The sequence below is a fragment of the Panulirus ornatus genome, chromosome 1, assembly GCF_036320965.1.
Source record: "Panulirus ornatus isolate Po-2019 chromosome 1, ASM3632096v1, whole genome shotgun sequence".
NCBI lineage: Eukaryota > Metazoa > Arthropoda > Malacostraca > Decapoda > Palinuridae > Panulirus > Panulirus ornatus.
In genome coordinates this window covers 84,167,000-84,183,809 of record NC_092224.1, presented here as the reverse complement: position 1 = coordinate 84,183,809, position 16,810 = coordinate 84,167,000, and the positions used below count along the sequence as shown (strand labels likewise).

The 16,810-nt window shown below is 38.0% G+C and overlaps 2 protein-coding genes across 2 annotated transcripts in view; one reads left to right on the top strand and one right to left on the bottom strand.

The window, feature by feature from the left end:
• LOC139750247 (beta-1,3-galactosyltransferase 1-like) overlaps window positions 1–16,810 on the bottom strand; it is a 137,263-nt gene that overhangs the window by 72,713 nt on the left and 47,740 nt on the right. The window lies entirely within an intron of this gene.
• Nacalpha (nascent polypeptide associated complex protein alpha subunit) lies at window positions 1,525–13,857 on the top strand. Its single transcript, XM_071664802.1, has 5 exons — window positions 1,525–1,665; window positions 4,122–4,248; window positions 8,091–8,342; window positions 12,460–12,555; window positions 13,434–13,857. Exons 2-5 carry the CDS (start codon window positions 4,153–4,155, stop codon window positions 13,614–13,616), a joined length of 627 nt encoding a protein of 208 aa, XP_071520903.1. The 5' UTR covers window positions 1,525–1,665; window positions 4,122–4,152; the 3' UTR covers window positions 13,617–13,857.

The window sequence follows — 16,810 nt, the reverse complement described above, 5'->3', positions numbered from 1 at the left end:
ATAGTTAATGTCGTATGGATCCCCTTGTATAGATATAGTGACCTTGGTATGTCCCTCTGTATATGTGAGTATTAATGACCTAAATATATCACATAAGTTACAATCATGTTGACAAAAAAGGGCTTTTTCTGTCGGTTTGGTGGGTCGGTCCACCCCACTAAGGCTCCCGGCCTGCAAATTGTTTACACCACGCTCCCAACCATGATCCTGTGATCTTTTGTTGTAAGAAAATATGCCAGAAGTGCCTAATATAGGCTTTTGTTTCGAACCTTCATACTCCGGAATGTGTTTTAGACTATCTGCTTGATCTTCTTTTCTTCGGTTGAATAAGGTAAAAGCTTTCATCTGGACGTCGCTTCATTGGATAACTTCAAACTTGGTGAAAATTTAAGCCATATGTTAGCAGTGATCCAGGGCCAGACAGGTTATGTCGTCCTATGATTGTTGCAAATTATCTGCCGTCTCCAGATTCCTTCCTTTACAGGTGTCACTTCCAAGGACGACAGGAGAGGAGACACTCCGTCAAATGTCGCCGAAGAGGACAAGAAAGAGAAAGAAGGGGAAAACACACAGACCTTTGGAGAACTCGCTGCCGAAGGATGACGAGAAAAGTGGCAATGCTTGCACAGACCACCTGATGTCTCCAGGAAGAAAAGCATCCATATTCCTGGGCCCCATGTCTGGGCAACCCTAAATTCTCAACTTTTGTGACGACTACGCTGTGACTCACCTTCGCGAAAGCCATAGCGATTTCGAGGTAGACATCCACGAAGAGACCACTGTTTTAAGGTCCCATGAAAGACTGTGTGTGTATGGGTCAGGGTTGTCTACTCTGTGATCCATGCTTGTCCTAATTAAATTGGTGGTTTTATTAATGCATTCCTGGTGGAAGTATAATACTTTGTAATCTAAGAAAAACAAATTTCCTGTTTGCCCCTATCTGTTATGGTGCTTAGAATATTCTCTAAGCAAATTATTTCTAGGGTTGGAATACAATGCTAAATAGTTCACTACTGTAAAATAAAAAAATGTTTGGAAAAAAGAACATTTCTTAAGTTACCCCTATCCCAGTGACGCTGGCTAACTTGAGATCCTCCAGGTTGCAGTTGGTGTAGGGTTATAGGTATTCAGGTATCCAGGTGGTTCTTAACTGAAGATAATTAAGACATTATGGCTTACAATTGTTTCTTTATCCTTTTTAGTTAGGCATATTTCTAGACCTCCTCTTGAGAAACAAATACCAGGGGTATGGCATAGATGATTAGCTGGTCTTAAGAAGATATACCAGAAACACAGAAAAAGAGAAGTTTCAGATTTCTGACACACCGTATAACGAATTAGCAGTTCTAAGCTTATTCGTTCAGTTTATGCAGGCCTTACCAACAGACAGCCATTAAAAATTTTATGTAGTTATTTTCGGATCCACGAATCGATCCACAAATCGAAGATATATAATTATGTATATTTATCAATTAATCTAACTTTCTAAAAATGTTCTTGTCTGGTTTGTTTTGGATTTTTCTTCTCAATGAAATATGTCTATGACTTTAGCGACTTAGCCGATAACATAGATTTCTAGCGGTTTTCATTTGATGGCGTTGGCAACACTGTTTGTGCACCACCACCAAAGTTCCTTTTCGGACACGTATTTGGAGTCTACAGTAGGTTAGTGTAAATTTCTCCTTGTTTTCTTCCATGACAGCGACTGGCTGCCATTGAATCTGTTAAGAAAGTTTAGAGCGACAATTTTCGTATGAGAATAAAGGATATGAAATTTATATTAACAGACGATTACCTCGATGAATGACGATGAAATATGGCGGGACGAGGTCTGTCCTGACGTATCGGAACGGCGTATGTTTGTTTCCTGCAAACAAGTGTGGCTTTTATGGCTTGTAACGTGCTTATTTAGTTCCACTTGGAATTGAGAATTTACACGTTTTTTGATATGTTAATGCAGCATTAAGTCATGATTGATATGGGCTTTACTTTTCACACGCTTTAGGTATACATGAGCCATGTCTATGTTTGGCTCCGCACTCAAATACTGTGAAAATTTCCTTATATCTTAAGCAATTTGGTATCTTAAGCAATTTAGAAGTTCACAATACATAAAAGGTGTTATTTATGTGTTGCATATATATTTTAAGAAAGACAGTGCGGTATATAAGTTAATACTAAAGTCGTTGAATACTGGTAATTAAGCAATTTCGTGAGTTGATAGTTTATTAATAAATTTTGAAGTATGATTCGACATATCATTTCAGTAATGTTCAGTCGAAGTGACCTGGATGCTTTGATGGAAATAAAAAATTTGATTGAGGGAAAAATTTTACGAAGTAGTTATTATGCCGACTAGTCGGCGATATAGTAAGTGAATCAGTGGTTCCTTCTAGATGTCAAAATTTAAGTCTGTAATTCGGGGGTGCCGAACACTCATTATTGATGTAAATGATATTTGTGTAACCGAGTTAAATATTTCTTGAAACACACACACATGGATAAGGTGTTGCTTTGTTCAAGTCTACGGTAGTGGATCGTATACTGTGGGTCAGACGTAATTTTTCTTGATTATCTCAATTTGCCGGCATACATCATTATTATCAGTTATCATTTTTTTTAAAGTGGCTATAGTGTTATTTGGTGAAGAGTTGATGGTGGTTGTTTACAGTATTGGGAGGTCTCTGAGCAAATCAATTTTCTGAATGCAATATCCAAGAGGATTTCTGTGTGATCGGTGAAATGCAACAAGTGTCATTTGCCATCAAGTTGACTTCTTGAATTTGTTAACATGGTAAGTCTAATGCTTCAGAATGTATGTAATTATTGCGAAGTATGTATGTGTAGAATTAATACAAAACATAGCCAAATTAACCTAATTTAACACTTCAAAAACTTCACCCATGAAAGAAAAGACAAGCTTGAAGATTAGTGATAATTTATTGGACTGCCCGATAATTTATGAGTGAGGTTTGATGGCTTACATAAGTTGACATCCTCCTTCCCTTGTAAACCTAGTTGTGGTTGATATGGTCATTGATAGTTGCCTATTTTTGATTGAATTCTAAAGACAAATTAATAGACTTGGCCCGTTTCTCTATTTGTTCTTCAAATATATATATGTTGAATTTTTCTGTTAAACATGCCTCTTCCCCCCCCCCCCCCCTCTCTCTCTGAATATACTTAATGAGTTATGTCCATAAGGTTTATGAATGAATTGATATATCTGTAGTCTATGCTCTTCCTGATTTAGAGTTTAAACAATTTCTCAACCACAAACAATACAAAAATGAATCAGTTTGTTTAGCATATATGTGGCTTTTAGTAAAATTCGCATGCATATTATGTAATGTGTATGTGACTAATAAAAAATTGTGTAAAGTTGGTTCATGTCTCGAAGCCCTTGAACATCTGAAGAAAATCATATGTTGCTCTTCAATAAGTTTTGCCAACCCTGGTGTAACTCATCATACAGTGATTGGAAAAAGAGGATTTTTGCTTTCAGTAATCACCCCTTTTAAAGATTTCAGTTAAATGTGCTTACCACACAAACACTGCACATTGTCCTTGTGTCTTCAGTTTAGATGGGACAACTTCACTTCCCTTATGTATTTGGTATTGTTATTCTCACTGCCACCTTTTTAATGAGATTTGATATTCATAGGGTATTTTGTAAACTTTAGTTGTGTGACTGATTCTGGAATGTGATTTAGGGTGTTATCAAGAACTTTTATGAGAGCTTTAAAGATGCTGATGCTAATTTTCTTTTAAATTTCAGTACAATGTCTGCTTTTATTTGCTTAACTTGTTAAGCAGCCTCCCATTTGGGTCTCCTTTCCATTATACAATATTTTTGTATTTTTTGTCAAATATATAAGGTATAGCTTGTTTTGAATAATTAACTTTTTAAATTTCTTAATTTTCAGTGAGTATATACTCTATAGTCCCATCTTAGTGCAAGCTTTTCCATCCCTTCTCACATTAGGCATCTGAGACTTTGTTTTCATCTGCTATATATTGTAGGTTGTGTATGGATTATTTTCCTTCTGGAATTTTTATCATGTGTGCTAAAGTTGTCCATTATTTAGTATGTGTACTAATTTGGTATGATTGTTTTTCAGGTCTATAACAGACAGCCAAATTTCCATTAAAATGCCAGAGCTCACAGAAATTGAGAAGACCCACCCTGCTGCTGAAGCTGCAGAGGAGGCAGATGGTGGATTGGAGTCCGATTCTGATGCATCGGAGGTAAGCTTATCATGCAATTTTAGTGACTTGTATTTTAGTATTTAAAAGAAGCATGTGTTTGAAAATATGTATTTATACAGATGCTCCCTGACATATGTCCGAGTTCCTTTCTGGCTGACCAGTCAGGATTTCAAAATGGATGCAAGTCCAGCGTATGTCAGCATGGCATGTAGAAATCATATACCTGTACAGCATTCTTTCGTTCCACTCAATTTCTATGATAATTATCTCATTTTTTATAAACCAGCTTTATTGTGTGATTCTGTAGTTTGTTTTTACCTTTTATTTAAGATTCTTAAGTTCATGGATTGATTCGTCCATACTTTCTATGAACTTTTCAGCAGCTCCTTTGTCACCACTTGCTGCTTCATCTGTGACTCAAACACTGTGCAAGCTATATCTTCTTTTAAGTATTGAACCAACCATGACTTGCTGTGAAGGTCTTTATGTGATCCTGTTCTGCTCACTCCTTCAGAGTTTCTAAAAGATTTCTATCCTTTGCCTGAGTTATTAGCAAACTTACTGGTATGTTTTTGAATTTGATCTTCCATCCACAGCAGCTTTTTTTGTTGCTTTGTTATCATTGTAGACCTCATAATTGCTGAACCTTTCACTGTTTCATGTTTTTTTTTTGCTCTTCAAGATTATGGAGACCATTGAATGGGACAACTGTAGATCATGTGCAATTACATTAACTTTTTCCTCCTTCATATCGGGTGATTACCTTCATTTTCAATTCCAGATCAAGTATCTTCTTGGCTTCTTGCCTGATCCTATCAGCATGTGATATAAAAATGGTTTAATCCAGCACAAAAATTCATTATATTTGCTTGAATAACATGTGCTTACTGAATGGTAATTGAGAGCGAGAACTGAGAGAGATGGTTTGATGTACACAATGCCTGGATATCATCCGACATTCACTTTTGTACGCAAACAGCTGTTAGCATTGGTGGACATATGACCAAATGTAATTTTTATATTTACATATGTTTTTTCATTTATATTTTTTCCCCAGTCGTATGTATGGATGATCATGTCACATAGGTCGTAAGAGAGAGGTGTAGTTATGAAAGTTATAAGAGTGCTGAAAAGGGTGTGCTGAAGTGGTTTGGACATAGGGAATGAGTGAGGTTATTTGGACATGGGGAGAGAATGAGTGAGGAAAGGTTAATAAAGAAGATAAATATATTTATGTGTCAGATTGTGGCGTTAGCTTTTAGCTGATGACATGTTGACATCGCAACTGCACTTCCTCCATTGCATGCCCCAAGAAGTGCTTATTGTGTCAAAGGTTTTTTTTTTTGACACTTTGTTCCACGTTCCCCCTTAAGGTTGTAGACCTTCATGTGGAGACGTAAGTGGACGATCTCGGGTGAAAGCTTTTTTTGCAGGCTATGCATAATTTGTTAAGGCTGCAAGCCAAATTATTTCTGGGTTGTCAAAAGTTTTCCTGCTTTGGTACAGTTTCCCAGGCACTTCCTCAGGAACTGATGTAAATTTTAGATGATGAACCCTTGTAGAAACTTTGTGACTTCCTTGGTGGCTTGAATGGATGCTTAAATTTAGGATGGTTTTGCCAGTCTTTCACATCATGTAGTGTGGTCCTTGGAAGGAGTGGAGAGGATTCGGAGCTTTGGTTATGGTTTTTATTTCTAAAGAGAATTCTGTTGCCATTGGCTCTTGCATTATTTTTTCTTTTAAGATTTTCTCCCCGTCACTTATTAAAAGCTTGTTGCATTGGTCACCATCCTTTGAATGATGAATGAGGAGATAAAATTTTTGCATTGGTCACTGCCCTTTGAGTGATGAATGAGGAGATAAAATTTGGTACAAAGAGAAACTATAGACACTCGTCTGCTCTGATGGTATGCCTGATTTTACATTTTGATTAGTTTGTGTCACATATTCTGCTTCTTGTATGAAAAATGAATGATGTCTATCTATATCTCTGATCCCTGTTCACTCTAGGAACTCCTTTAAAGGGGTGGCCACAATAAAAGAGTCTCTGTTACTGGTCAGTCCACTGGTAGTTTTAGCCTTTAGTTCCTCGCCCTTAATAGGCCATTGGCAGAGGGCAACTCCAGTGCATTGTTTCTAGAGGCTCCCACCTGATGTTCTTGCTGACTACTTTTACATAATGTTTCAATCAACTACTACCTAATGCTCCACCTAATGCTCTTGCCCTTTAGTTCTACCTAATGCTTTTGCCCAATGATGATACCTACTTCTGTCATTGCTCTTACCACTTTGCCTAAAGGCAGGGTAAGCACATGGTGCTCAATGCAGTAGTGTTAAGTGTTATGTGTGACAAGGAAAGATTTTATATTTGTGAACAAAATGCCAGCAGTCCTTATTTGGGTGAGGTAGAAAGAAAAGACAGCTACCTGGATTGATGGAGTGCAGCTTGACAGCCACTGAAGTGCTAGCTCATTGTACCGCCAGGGTATTTACAAAATATTATAATGTAGTCATTGACAATATATTTTTAGTTCCATATTTGTTAGCTGCATTTGCATGCATTTTCTGAAAGCAGTGCATTTTTATTTTTACAGTTTGAAGTTATTTTGCTGCATTTATTGATTCTTTGTTTCTCGACCATTTAAAAACAAAACTGCAAGAAAAGGGAATTGGTAAGCGCGGAGCCCTTGTAAATGCATCATTGGACTGCTAGTTGTTTATATGCGGAACTATAGTTTCAAAACTTAGACAGGTAGAGAAGAAAAAGTAACATGCATATGTCTTTGTATGCATGCTCAAAAAGTACTAAGAAAATTTTTTTTTTTTTTTTTTTTTTTTTTCATACTATTCGCCATTTCCCGCGATAGCGAGGTAGCGTTAAGAACAGAGGACTGGGCCTTTGAGGGAATACCCTCACCTGGCCCCCTTCTCTGTTCCTTCTTTTGGAAAATTAAAATAAAAAAATGAGAGGGGAGGATTTCCAGCCCCCCGCTCCCTTCCCTTTTAGTCGCCTTCTACGACACGCAGGGAATACGTGGGAAGTATTCTTTCTCCCCTATCCCCAGGGATATATATATATATATATATATATATATATATATATATATATATATATATCCAAGCCTATTGTGGTACTTTATTAAGGCTGATGGGCTCCTAGGCTTTAAAAAAACCTGCTGTGTCATGGGTGAAGCTTTTGTTTCATGAGGGCAGTACACCATGGGTGACCCAGCGGCAAAGGGAACCACATGAAGCAGTAAGGTTCTCGCTCGCTGTGCCTTGTGTTGAGTTAGGCAGGAGAGCGTGACGGTGTGACCTAGAAACATTGCTAGTCATAACAAATATGGGTTTATTGTTGATAATCCCTCTCTGAATCCTACGTTAGTCATAACAAATATGGGTTCACTGTTGATAATCCGTCTCTGAATCCTACGTAAGATGTTGCATTACAGGAAGAGAAAATAAGTAATGGAAATGACATGGAATAACCTATATCTACCGGCAAAGTCCGTGGTCGAGGTCGTCAGTGAGCATCAAAATGTCCGGCATGCCAGGAGTTACGGTTGAGGATGTTTGCGGACAGCAAGAGACAGCTCCAATTAATTAAGCTTAATGATTCCACAGTCTTAATATTATTCCATGCTTGATGGTTTACAAATTGTTTACATCTCTGTTAATGCAATACTTTAAGACCACAGTATGATTTATGTTTTTCTCTGATCAGAGTCTCTTTATGGGATTAAACTCTTTTAAGCAAAGCCTCCATCATCCAGGGGACTGTTGGAAGTGAACAGAACCCTATCCTTTTATGCAGATGCTATGTTTATAATGTATGTCATGCTGAGAATGTTTGTTTTACATATATCTTTTGTCCATTATAGGAATCTCTGCCAGAACTGGAACAGAGTGGCTCTGCATCAGCACCATCTGTGACAGAATCTGCAAAGGCAGCCAAGCAAAGTCGATCAGAGAAGAAGGCTCGCAAGCTCATGTCCAAGTTGGGATTAAAACAAGTCCCTGGTGTGAATCGTGTTACCATTCGCAAAAGCAAGAATATCCTTTTTGTCATAAACAAGCCAGATGTATTTAAAAATCCTGCATCAGATACATATATTGTTTTTGGCGAAGCAAAGGTAAGGTGTAATTTCATGTTAACATGTCATTACAAAACCCTTTGTCTTATGCATAATGTTTGCATATTTGTTTTGGAATATTCTAGAAAAGAAGATATATGTAAACTTTTGATAAGTTTTGAGAAATGTGGACTTGTGCTTTACATAAATTGTTGAATGATTTCTCATTTAAGCATCTGAGTTAATTCATCTTACATATTATATAATCACCTCAGTATTTGAAAACTGATATTAGAGGAACTTATTGGTGATGATAGTGATCATATAGTTTTTGCTTGACTTTTGCAAGTTAAGGAGAACTAAAGGAAAACTCTTTGGTGTAGCAGAGTTGTTGACAATGATGGATTTATGGGCTGCTAGGGGTAGAGGTTCGAATACTGGTTGCAGCAGCTGGTCTGCAGTTAAGCCAGCTGGCTTAAGGTTTTTTTTATAGATAGTGTTAATGGGATGGTCTTGATTAGGGCATTGAGTTGCATGGTCATCTCTACCATACAGGAACATCCTGGTATGTTTACCAGCAAGGCATGTGGGCAAGTAGCAAGGGAGGAGGGTGAATATTTCTTAAGGTGGGTCTGTGTCAAGGATTTGTAATATCACCATGGTTGTTAAATTTCTTTATGGATAGGGTTATGAGGAATGCAAGGATCCTGGAGTAAAGAGTAGGTCTAGGGTATACTGAGGATTTGGGAAGAAGCATTTTCTAGAGGGAATACACTGATGTTAGTTGCAGAGTTTGTAAGTTTGTAAAAAGGAAAAACAGAGAGATGAATTGAATAGAAATAAGGTAATAAGCAGCATGGGGGATAAGGCAAGATAGTTTGAGTGTAAGTTCAAATTGGATAATCTGAAGGAAGTGGAGTGTTTAGGGTAAATGGGAGTGGATGTGGCAGCACCTTGCACTGTGAGGGCTGAATTGAATAATTGGATGGAAGAAGGAGGAAAGGTCCTTGGTGCATTAAGGAGTTTATAGGAAAGTTAATTGTTCGTGAGGGCAAAAAATGAGAGTATTTGAAGGTGTAGTAGTCATGCTGTGTTGTACAGATATGGGTGGGTGGTGAATATTAAGGATAAGGAAGAGATGGATATGTTGGAAATTAAATGCCTGGGCTTTTGCTCCCACAGTCTGGGTTGGGCTCAGGCTGTTGGAAATATGTGGTCTGAGGTGTATCTGTTGTGTAAGGAATAAGTGTTAGAACAAGGTATGGTAATAAGGGCAGGGTGATGTAGATGGCTGATCTATGTGTGCTGAAGAGTTTTTGGGGAAATGGAGATGAGAAAAAAAGTTTAACTAAAAGAGAATATGTGTTGTCAGAAGTGGAGGGAGCAGTGGGAAGGGAAAGATTGAGAAGATTAAAGGGTACAGTAAAGGATGCTTTGGGGTATCTGGGTCTGAACTTTCAGGAGGGCAAGATGCAGGCATTAAATAGAATGAAATGTATCAGAGGTGTATGGGGAGTGTATTGTCTGAGGGGTGAACCAGGTTATATGAATCAAAGTTACTGTAGAATAGCCTATTTAGTTTAACTGAATGGCAGGCTATGGATTTGATGCACAATGTATTACATCTAGACAGTCGATTTGTAGAAATATGGCCATTTTTCATTTGTTTCTGATGCTGTTTTACTTGATTAGGGAAGGGAGTAAATTATAGTAGAAAGACCTTTAGTTGCAGTGAAATATGTTGCATGTTTTTTGAAAAAACTGAATTTAATTTTTTTTTTTTTTTTTTTTTTTTTTTTGCCGCTGTCTCCCGCATTTGCGAGGTAGCGCAAGGAAACAGACGAAAGAAATGGCCCAACCCACCCCTATACACATGTATATACATACGTCCACACACGCAAATATACATACCTACACAGCTTTCCATGGTTTACCCCAGACGCTTCACATGCCCTAATTCAATCCACTGACAGCACGTCAACCCCGGTATACCACATCGATCCAATTCACTCTATTCCTTGCCCTCCTTTCACCCTCCTGCATGTTCAGGCCCCAGTCACACAAAATCTTTTTCACTCCATCTTTCCACCTCCAATTTGGTCTCCCACTTCTCCTCGTTCCCTCCACCTCCGACACATATATCCTCTTGGTCAGTCTTTCCTCACTCATTCTCTCCATGTGCCCAAACCATTTCAAAACACCCTCTTCTGCTCTCTCAACCACGCTCATTTTATTTCCACACATCTCTCTTACCCTTACGTTACTTACTCGATCAAACCACCTCACACCACACATTGTCCTCAAACATCTCATTTCCAGCACATCCATCCTCCTGCGCACAACTCTATCCATAGCCCACGCCTCACAACCATACAACATTGTTGGAACCACTATTCCTTCAAACATACCCATTTTTGCTTTCCGAGATAATGTTCTTGACTTCCAAACATTCTTCAAGGCTCCCAGGATTTTCGCCCCCTCCCCCACCCTATGATCCACTTCCGCTTCCATGGTTCCATCCGCTGCCAGATCCACTCCCAGATATCTAAAACACTTTACTTCCTCCAGTTTTTCTCCATTCAAACTTACCTCCCAATTGACTTGACCCTCAACCCTACTGTACCTAATAACCTTGCTTTTATTCACATTTACTCTTAACTTTCTTCTTTCACACACTTTACCAAACTCAGTCACCAGCTTCTGTGGAAGGTATTAAGAATATATGGTGTGGGAGGCAAGTTGTTGGAAGCAGTGAAAAGTTTTTATCGAGGATGTAAGGCATGTGTACGTGTAGGAAGAGAGGAAAGTGATTGGTTCTCAGTGAATGCAGGTTTGCGGCAGGGGTGTGTGATGTCTCCATGGTTGTTTAATTTGTTTATGGATGGGGTTCTTAGGGAGGTGAATGCAAGAGTTTTGGAAGGAGGGGCAAGTATGAAGTCTGTTGTGGATGAGAGAGCTTGGGAAGTGAGTCAGTTGTTGTTCGCTGATGATACAGCGCTGGTGGCTGATTCATGTGAGAAGATTATTATAGTAACATAAATTTTCTGATTACTGAGCAACAAATAAAAGTGTGCAGTATTGTATCTTGAATGACAGTTGTTTGATGAATGGCAACGATTATCTTAGAATGAGTGAGAGAGGCACTGTGTTGGTGAGATGCGGTGGATTGTGGGAGGCAGGAGGCAGGGAATAGCATATGGTTCTGCTGTGGCAGAAGTTTATCCATCTTAGCATTGCCGAAATCGTGATTTTGGTGGTGATGGATGTGTTGGTGAGGGGAACTGTGGTAGGTGATTTTTTTTTTTTTTTTTTTTTGTGATATTGGCCACAGAAATGCCTGTAGCCATTGCACAGCAAATGTCTACTCACAGAATTAAATGTAAGGTAATGAGTAACAACGCATTCCTTTTGATGTAATAGCACCCCTAGAACTTGCAGGCCATCTTTCAGAAATGATGCTTCAAAATAGTCATAATGACAGAAAGACTGGCAGATTGGCAAGAATGTCTGCACTGTGTGTGCTGCACAATTTTTACTGTACTGACAGAGGAAAGCACTCAATGCCAATGGGATGTAAGCATATGTGTGTATGGCTGTGATTAGCCAAGTGTTATAAACAAGGAGAGCTGCTCTTGTCTTGTGAGTGATCAGACTTGTGACTTTTGATATCTTTTATAGGTTTTCATTATTTTTCCAATTAAAACTAGAGCTCCAAGATGCAAGAAAGAGCTCTTAGATGATACTGTGCCCTAAGTGGGGTACTAAGCAGGGTATTAGAGTATGTTTTTATTTCCAAGAATCAGCCCTTTTCACCAGAAACATAGTGAAGAGTTCACCAGGGTTTAGTGAAGAAATTGTGTTGTTACGAATCAGGTTAGAGGCCAGTGGTGTTGATGATGTAATGGAAGAATACAGTATCCTAGCTAAGAAATGTACATATTGATATCTGCAAATTATGTGTTAGATGTTGTTTGAGAGATGCAGAGAAAATTTGTAAATTGAGTTCTGTCAACAAACATGTATTTGAATCAGAAAGAAAAGATAGTAACGGCCAAGGAGGGGAAATTAATAGCCACTGTGTTGGTGGCTAACTCTGATGTACTTTTTTGGTCAGTGCCTCTCTACCTGAGCCTATATTACTCGTCACTTAAGTACTCTGTGTGCTTTTTTATTCCAGATTGAGGACATGAGTCAGCAGGCCCAGATGGCTGCTGCTGAGAAGTTCAAGGAGCCAACTGTAAACCCAGCTGCAGACACTGCTGCCCACACAACTGTAAGTTGCTGTTTTGTTGAGAAGGTTGACAAAAGAAAGGAAGAGTGTAAGTTATATACAGCCATCCAATGGTCAACATTTTGTTATGGAATTTTTTTTTTGTATATTGCAACTGGTTATGGAAAGGAAATTCATAGTAATTTACATTAATTAAAAATAGTTGTGATCGATGAGATGTTCTAAATATGTTTGCATGATGAGCTTGATGATTGTACCAGTGAACAGATAATGGTGTTGGGAAAAACCAAAAGGAAGACAAACTTTATCCTGAGGGAGTATATGCAAGAGATGTGTAAAAGGATTGGGCATCACCTTTTGAGAAACTATTTTTGACAGAGTAATACTGTGCAGCTTTCATTACTGAGACTGGAAAAATCCTGTTGAGCGAGGTGTAATGATGTATGATACTGTACAGAGCTGTTTATTACCAGGATAATGCAGTAGACTGAACTGACACGTTATGTTGAATACAATAAGAAATTATTTTACCTCCATATGTCACATTTAAGCTTGTTGCTTGGGTACAGTATTGTCCTAGTTCTGGAAATATGTATATTTAGTGAAAATAGATCATTGTTTCTCTTTTGATGACTTTTTTGTTTATAGTTTTTATATGTATGAGACAATTGTTCTTTAGTTTTAGTTAAGTTTATGGAATTACTTTCCCACATCAGGATCCCTTTGTGTGGAACCACTATGGCATTCGGGAAGCTAGTTGTATGTATGGTAAAGGACCATAGGTTGAGGAGTGTAGTGGTGATGTGTATGTGTTAGTGTAAGGTGTATGCAGGACAGTTAAGTCTTCAGTATCTTTAGTTGATAAGGTCATGTTAAGAATATTATTTAGAGAAATTCAATTTGCTTTTGCAACTTTTCAGGTACCTGCCGCTATACAGGAGGATGAAGAAGAGGATGACGAGGAGGTGGACGAGACTGGATTGGAAGAAAAGGATATAGAACTTGTCGTTTCACAAGCCAATGTTTCCAGAGTAAAGGCTGTTAGAGCTCTTAAGAAGAACAATAATGATATAGTAAATGCCATCATGGACTTAACAATGTGATAGACTTGGTACTACACCTTACGAAACAATGTAACTAATGCAAGAGAACATGGAAGTTTTTGTTTCCTATCTGATTGATCTGTTTCTGATTGAATTCAAAGTGTTAAGTCCTTCTGATTCCGAGTTTAGTCTCTGTAGACATATTGTTTGTTCTTCTCTCTGACTTTATCCTCAACTGTGCAACAAATTATATTTCTTGATAAATCGTTTTTAAATCTAATAAAACCTACCGACTCCTAAAGTGTTTTCGTATTTATCCAGTGGTATCTAAAATGTTTTGATGTTATTGTCCAGTAGACTCGCAGCATTCATAACTTTTGAACTGTGTGTGTTCAGAAATTCATAATGGGGGAAAGTAGTTACATGTATTTTGATAGCAGGAGAGTGTGGAGATATTCCCTTTTCATGTTAATAGTTAAAGTATGAATAATGAAATTAGTAGCAGGAATTATAGCAATTTCCTGACACAACTATGAAGTAAGCATATGGTCTGTCATATACAAAAAGTTAATTGTACTATTCTTTGCTGTTAACAAGAATGATATATAGCAACAATGGAGCTGTTGGGCAAGGGTTCTTGATGTACCAATTCAGACACTGCATTATACTTAAAAACATAATGGATTATGTCAAGATTTAAGGTTAGATTGGAGGGATGTGGATAACTGACACAGAACACTGAAGTAATGTAGGGAATAGATTATGTATGTAATAGCCAGTATGACTGAGGGTTTTAAAGTTTGCTGTCTAACCTGGTATTGAAATGGGGAGAAGTAATGCAATCGAGTGGAGAGTTGTTATAACTTGTTGGATGAGAAATCTGCTTAGGCTCCCATAACTGAATATGGTGCTTGAGAGCATTGGTAAATGAGAAGTATTTGTGTGAAAGCCTCATGATGGAGTACTTTTTGAAGTGAGTGAGTGTTAGCCACAGTTTTCTTAGGTATGGGTTGGTGTATACAGTAGAGAACTAAATGGATGGAACCCGGCTGAAATTGCTTAACTGCAATACACAAATAGCAGACTTGGACATTGTTTCAGATATATATTGGTTTGGATGAAGGTTTAAGGACAAAGGTAACTGAAGACATGTTTAGAGGAAGTGAATAGGATTTTTTTTAAATGTACTTCAGATATTAATAAACAAATTATATTTGAATATGCATAATGGAGGAATGTTTAAGAATGGATGGGTGAGAGTTACTCATTCTTTGCCTGACAAATTACCACTGGTGATTCTTAATTGCTACATTAAAAAAAAAAAGTTTATATTAATGGGCTGTGACGTTGGATGCACATGATACATTCTAGTGATGGGAGAAATGTAAAGCGAGATGAAATGTTTCTTATGAAGTGGCATGAAATGGTAACATTCACCAGGAACTATCCATAACATGAACTGTTGTTACATTGAATTAAGGAGAAAATATAGCCAAGTAGAGTAAGGAAGGATACAACTCCTAAGCGTAATTGCAAAGCCAATGTGCTCTGTAACCTGAATGACAAAGTTTGTGTTGAATATAATTATTTTATTAATTTTATTATACTTTGTCACTCTCCCGCGATAGCGAGGTAGCGCAAGGAAACAGACGAAAGAATGGCCCATCCCACCCACATACACACGTATATACATACACACCACACAGCACATATACATACCTATACATCTCGATGTATACATATATATACACACACAGACATATACATATATACACATGTATATAATTCATACTGTCTGCCCTTATTCATTCCCGTTGCCACCCCGCCACACAGAAATGACAACTCCCTCCCCCTGCATGTGCGCGAGGTAGCACTAGGAAAAGACAACAAAAGCCACTCGTTCACACTCAGTCTCTAGCTGTCATGTATAATGCACCGAAACCACAGCCCCCTTTCTACATCCAAGCCCTACAAAACTTTCCATGGTTTACCCCAGATGCTTGTTCTCACCTTTTTCCATTCTGTACTCAGTCTCTCCTGTTTTTTTTTTTCTTTTTTTTTTTTTTTTTGCAACTACTAAGGAGCTCTAGAGCCAAAACGAATTTCATTTTGTATTACATTTTGTATAACAATTTGACGAATAAAGTATCTTATCTTCCCAAGCTCACTTACTCTCACCACTCTCTTCACCCCATCATTCTCTCTTCTTTTCTGAAAACCTCTACAAATCTTCACCTTCGCCTCCACAAGATAATGATCAGACATCCCTCCAGTTGCACCTCTCAGCACATTAACATCCAAAAGTCTCTCTCGCGCGCCTATCAATTAACACGTAATCCAATAATGCTCGCTGGCCATCTATCCTACTTACATATGTATACTTATGTATATCTTTTTAAACCAGGTATTCCCAATCACCAGTCCTTTTTCAGCATATAAATCTACAAGCTCTTCACCATTTCCATTTACAACACTTAACACCCCATGTACACCAATTATTCCCTTGACTGCCACATTACTCACTTTTGCATTCAAAACACCCACCCATCATTATAACCCGGTCGTGTGCATCAAAACTACTAGCACACTCACTCAGCTGCTCCCAAAACACCTGCCTCTCATGATCAATTCCAAATTTTTAGGATGCTAAATTGTAAACTCTTGGGTCTTGGTGAGCAAGATGGTAAGCACTTGCATCTATTACGACAAAAATGGGGATCTACCAACTTTTTAAATTAAATTCTGGGTCTTTAAGAAAAACTTTATTACCTTTTTATGTATAATGATGTAGGTACTACACATTAATAACTTTTTCTTAAATGCATGATGTAACAAAAGGAAGCCTTGGACCTAAGAAAGGAGTGTCATGAAAAAGTTGAAAATCGATATAAAGGAATTGGGATCAGAGATGGAAAAGGGATTGACTTAATTGCATTTTTGTTCAGAACTATATAACTCCTCTGTAGTGACAGCAGTATGTGTTGCTGGCAATTTAGTCTGAATTGACCTTAACAGAGTAGTTACATGAGGGAGGCCCTTGAACCCACTGATCCCTGATGTGAACTGAAGTTATATGGAACACGTGTCCCTTGCTGCATGTTTGTCAGACAGGTTTCTACACTCTGTTCCCTGATAAGTTCAAAGTACTCTGCTTGAAGCTGTATGGTAGGGCATCTTAGTGAAGTGAAATGAAACTGCTTGAAAGTTTAACAGTTGAAATCCTTCTTTACTAAGCCTATTCTTCCTTTCTAGGG

What these genes read in the sequence shown, in the direction of transcription:
- Nacalpha (XM_071664802.1), top strand. Translation starts at nt 4,153, where the DNA reads ATGCCAGAGCTCACAGAAATTGAGAAGACCCACCCTGCTGCTGAAGCT. An exon ending in TTGTTTTTGGCGAAGCAAAG is followed by an intron (nt 8,343 to 12,459) that starts GTAAGGTGTAAT and finishes TTTTTATTCCAG; the next exon opens with ATTGAGGACATGAGTCAGCA. An exon ending in ACACTGCTGCCCACACAACT is followed by an intron (nt 12,556 to 13,433) that starts GTAAGTTGCTGT and finishes GCAACTTTTCAG; the next exon opens with GTACCTGCCGCTATACAGGA.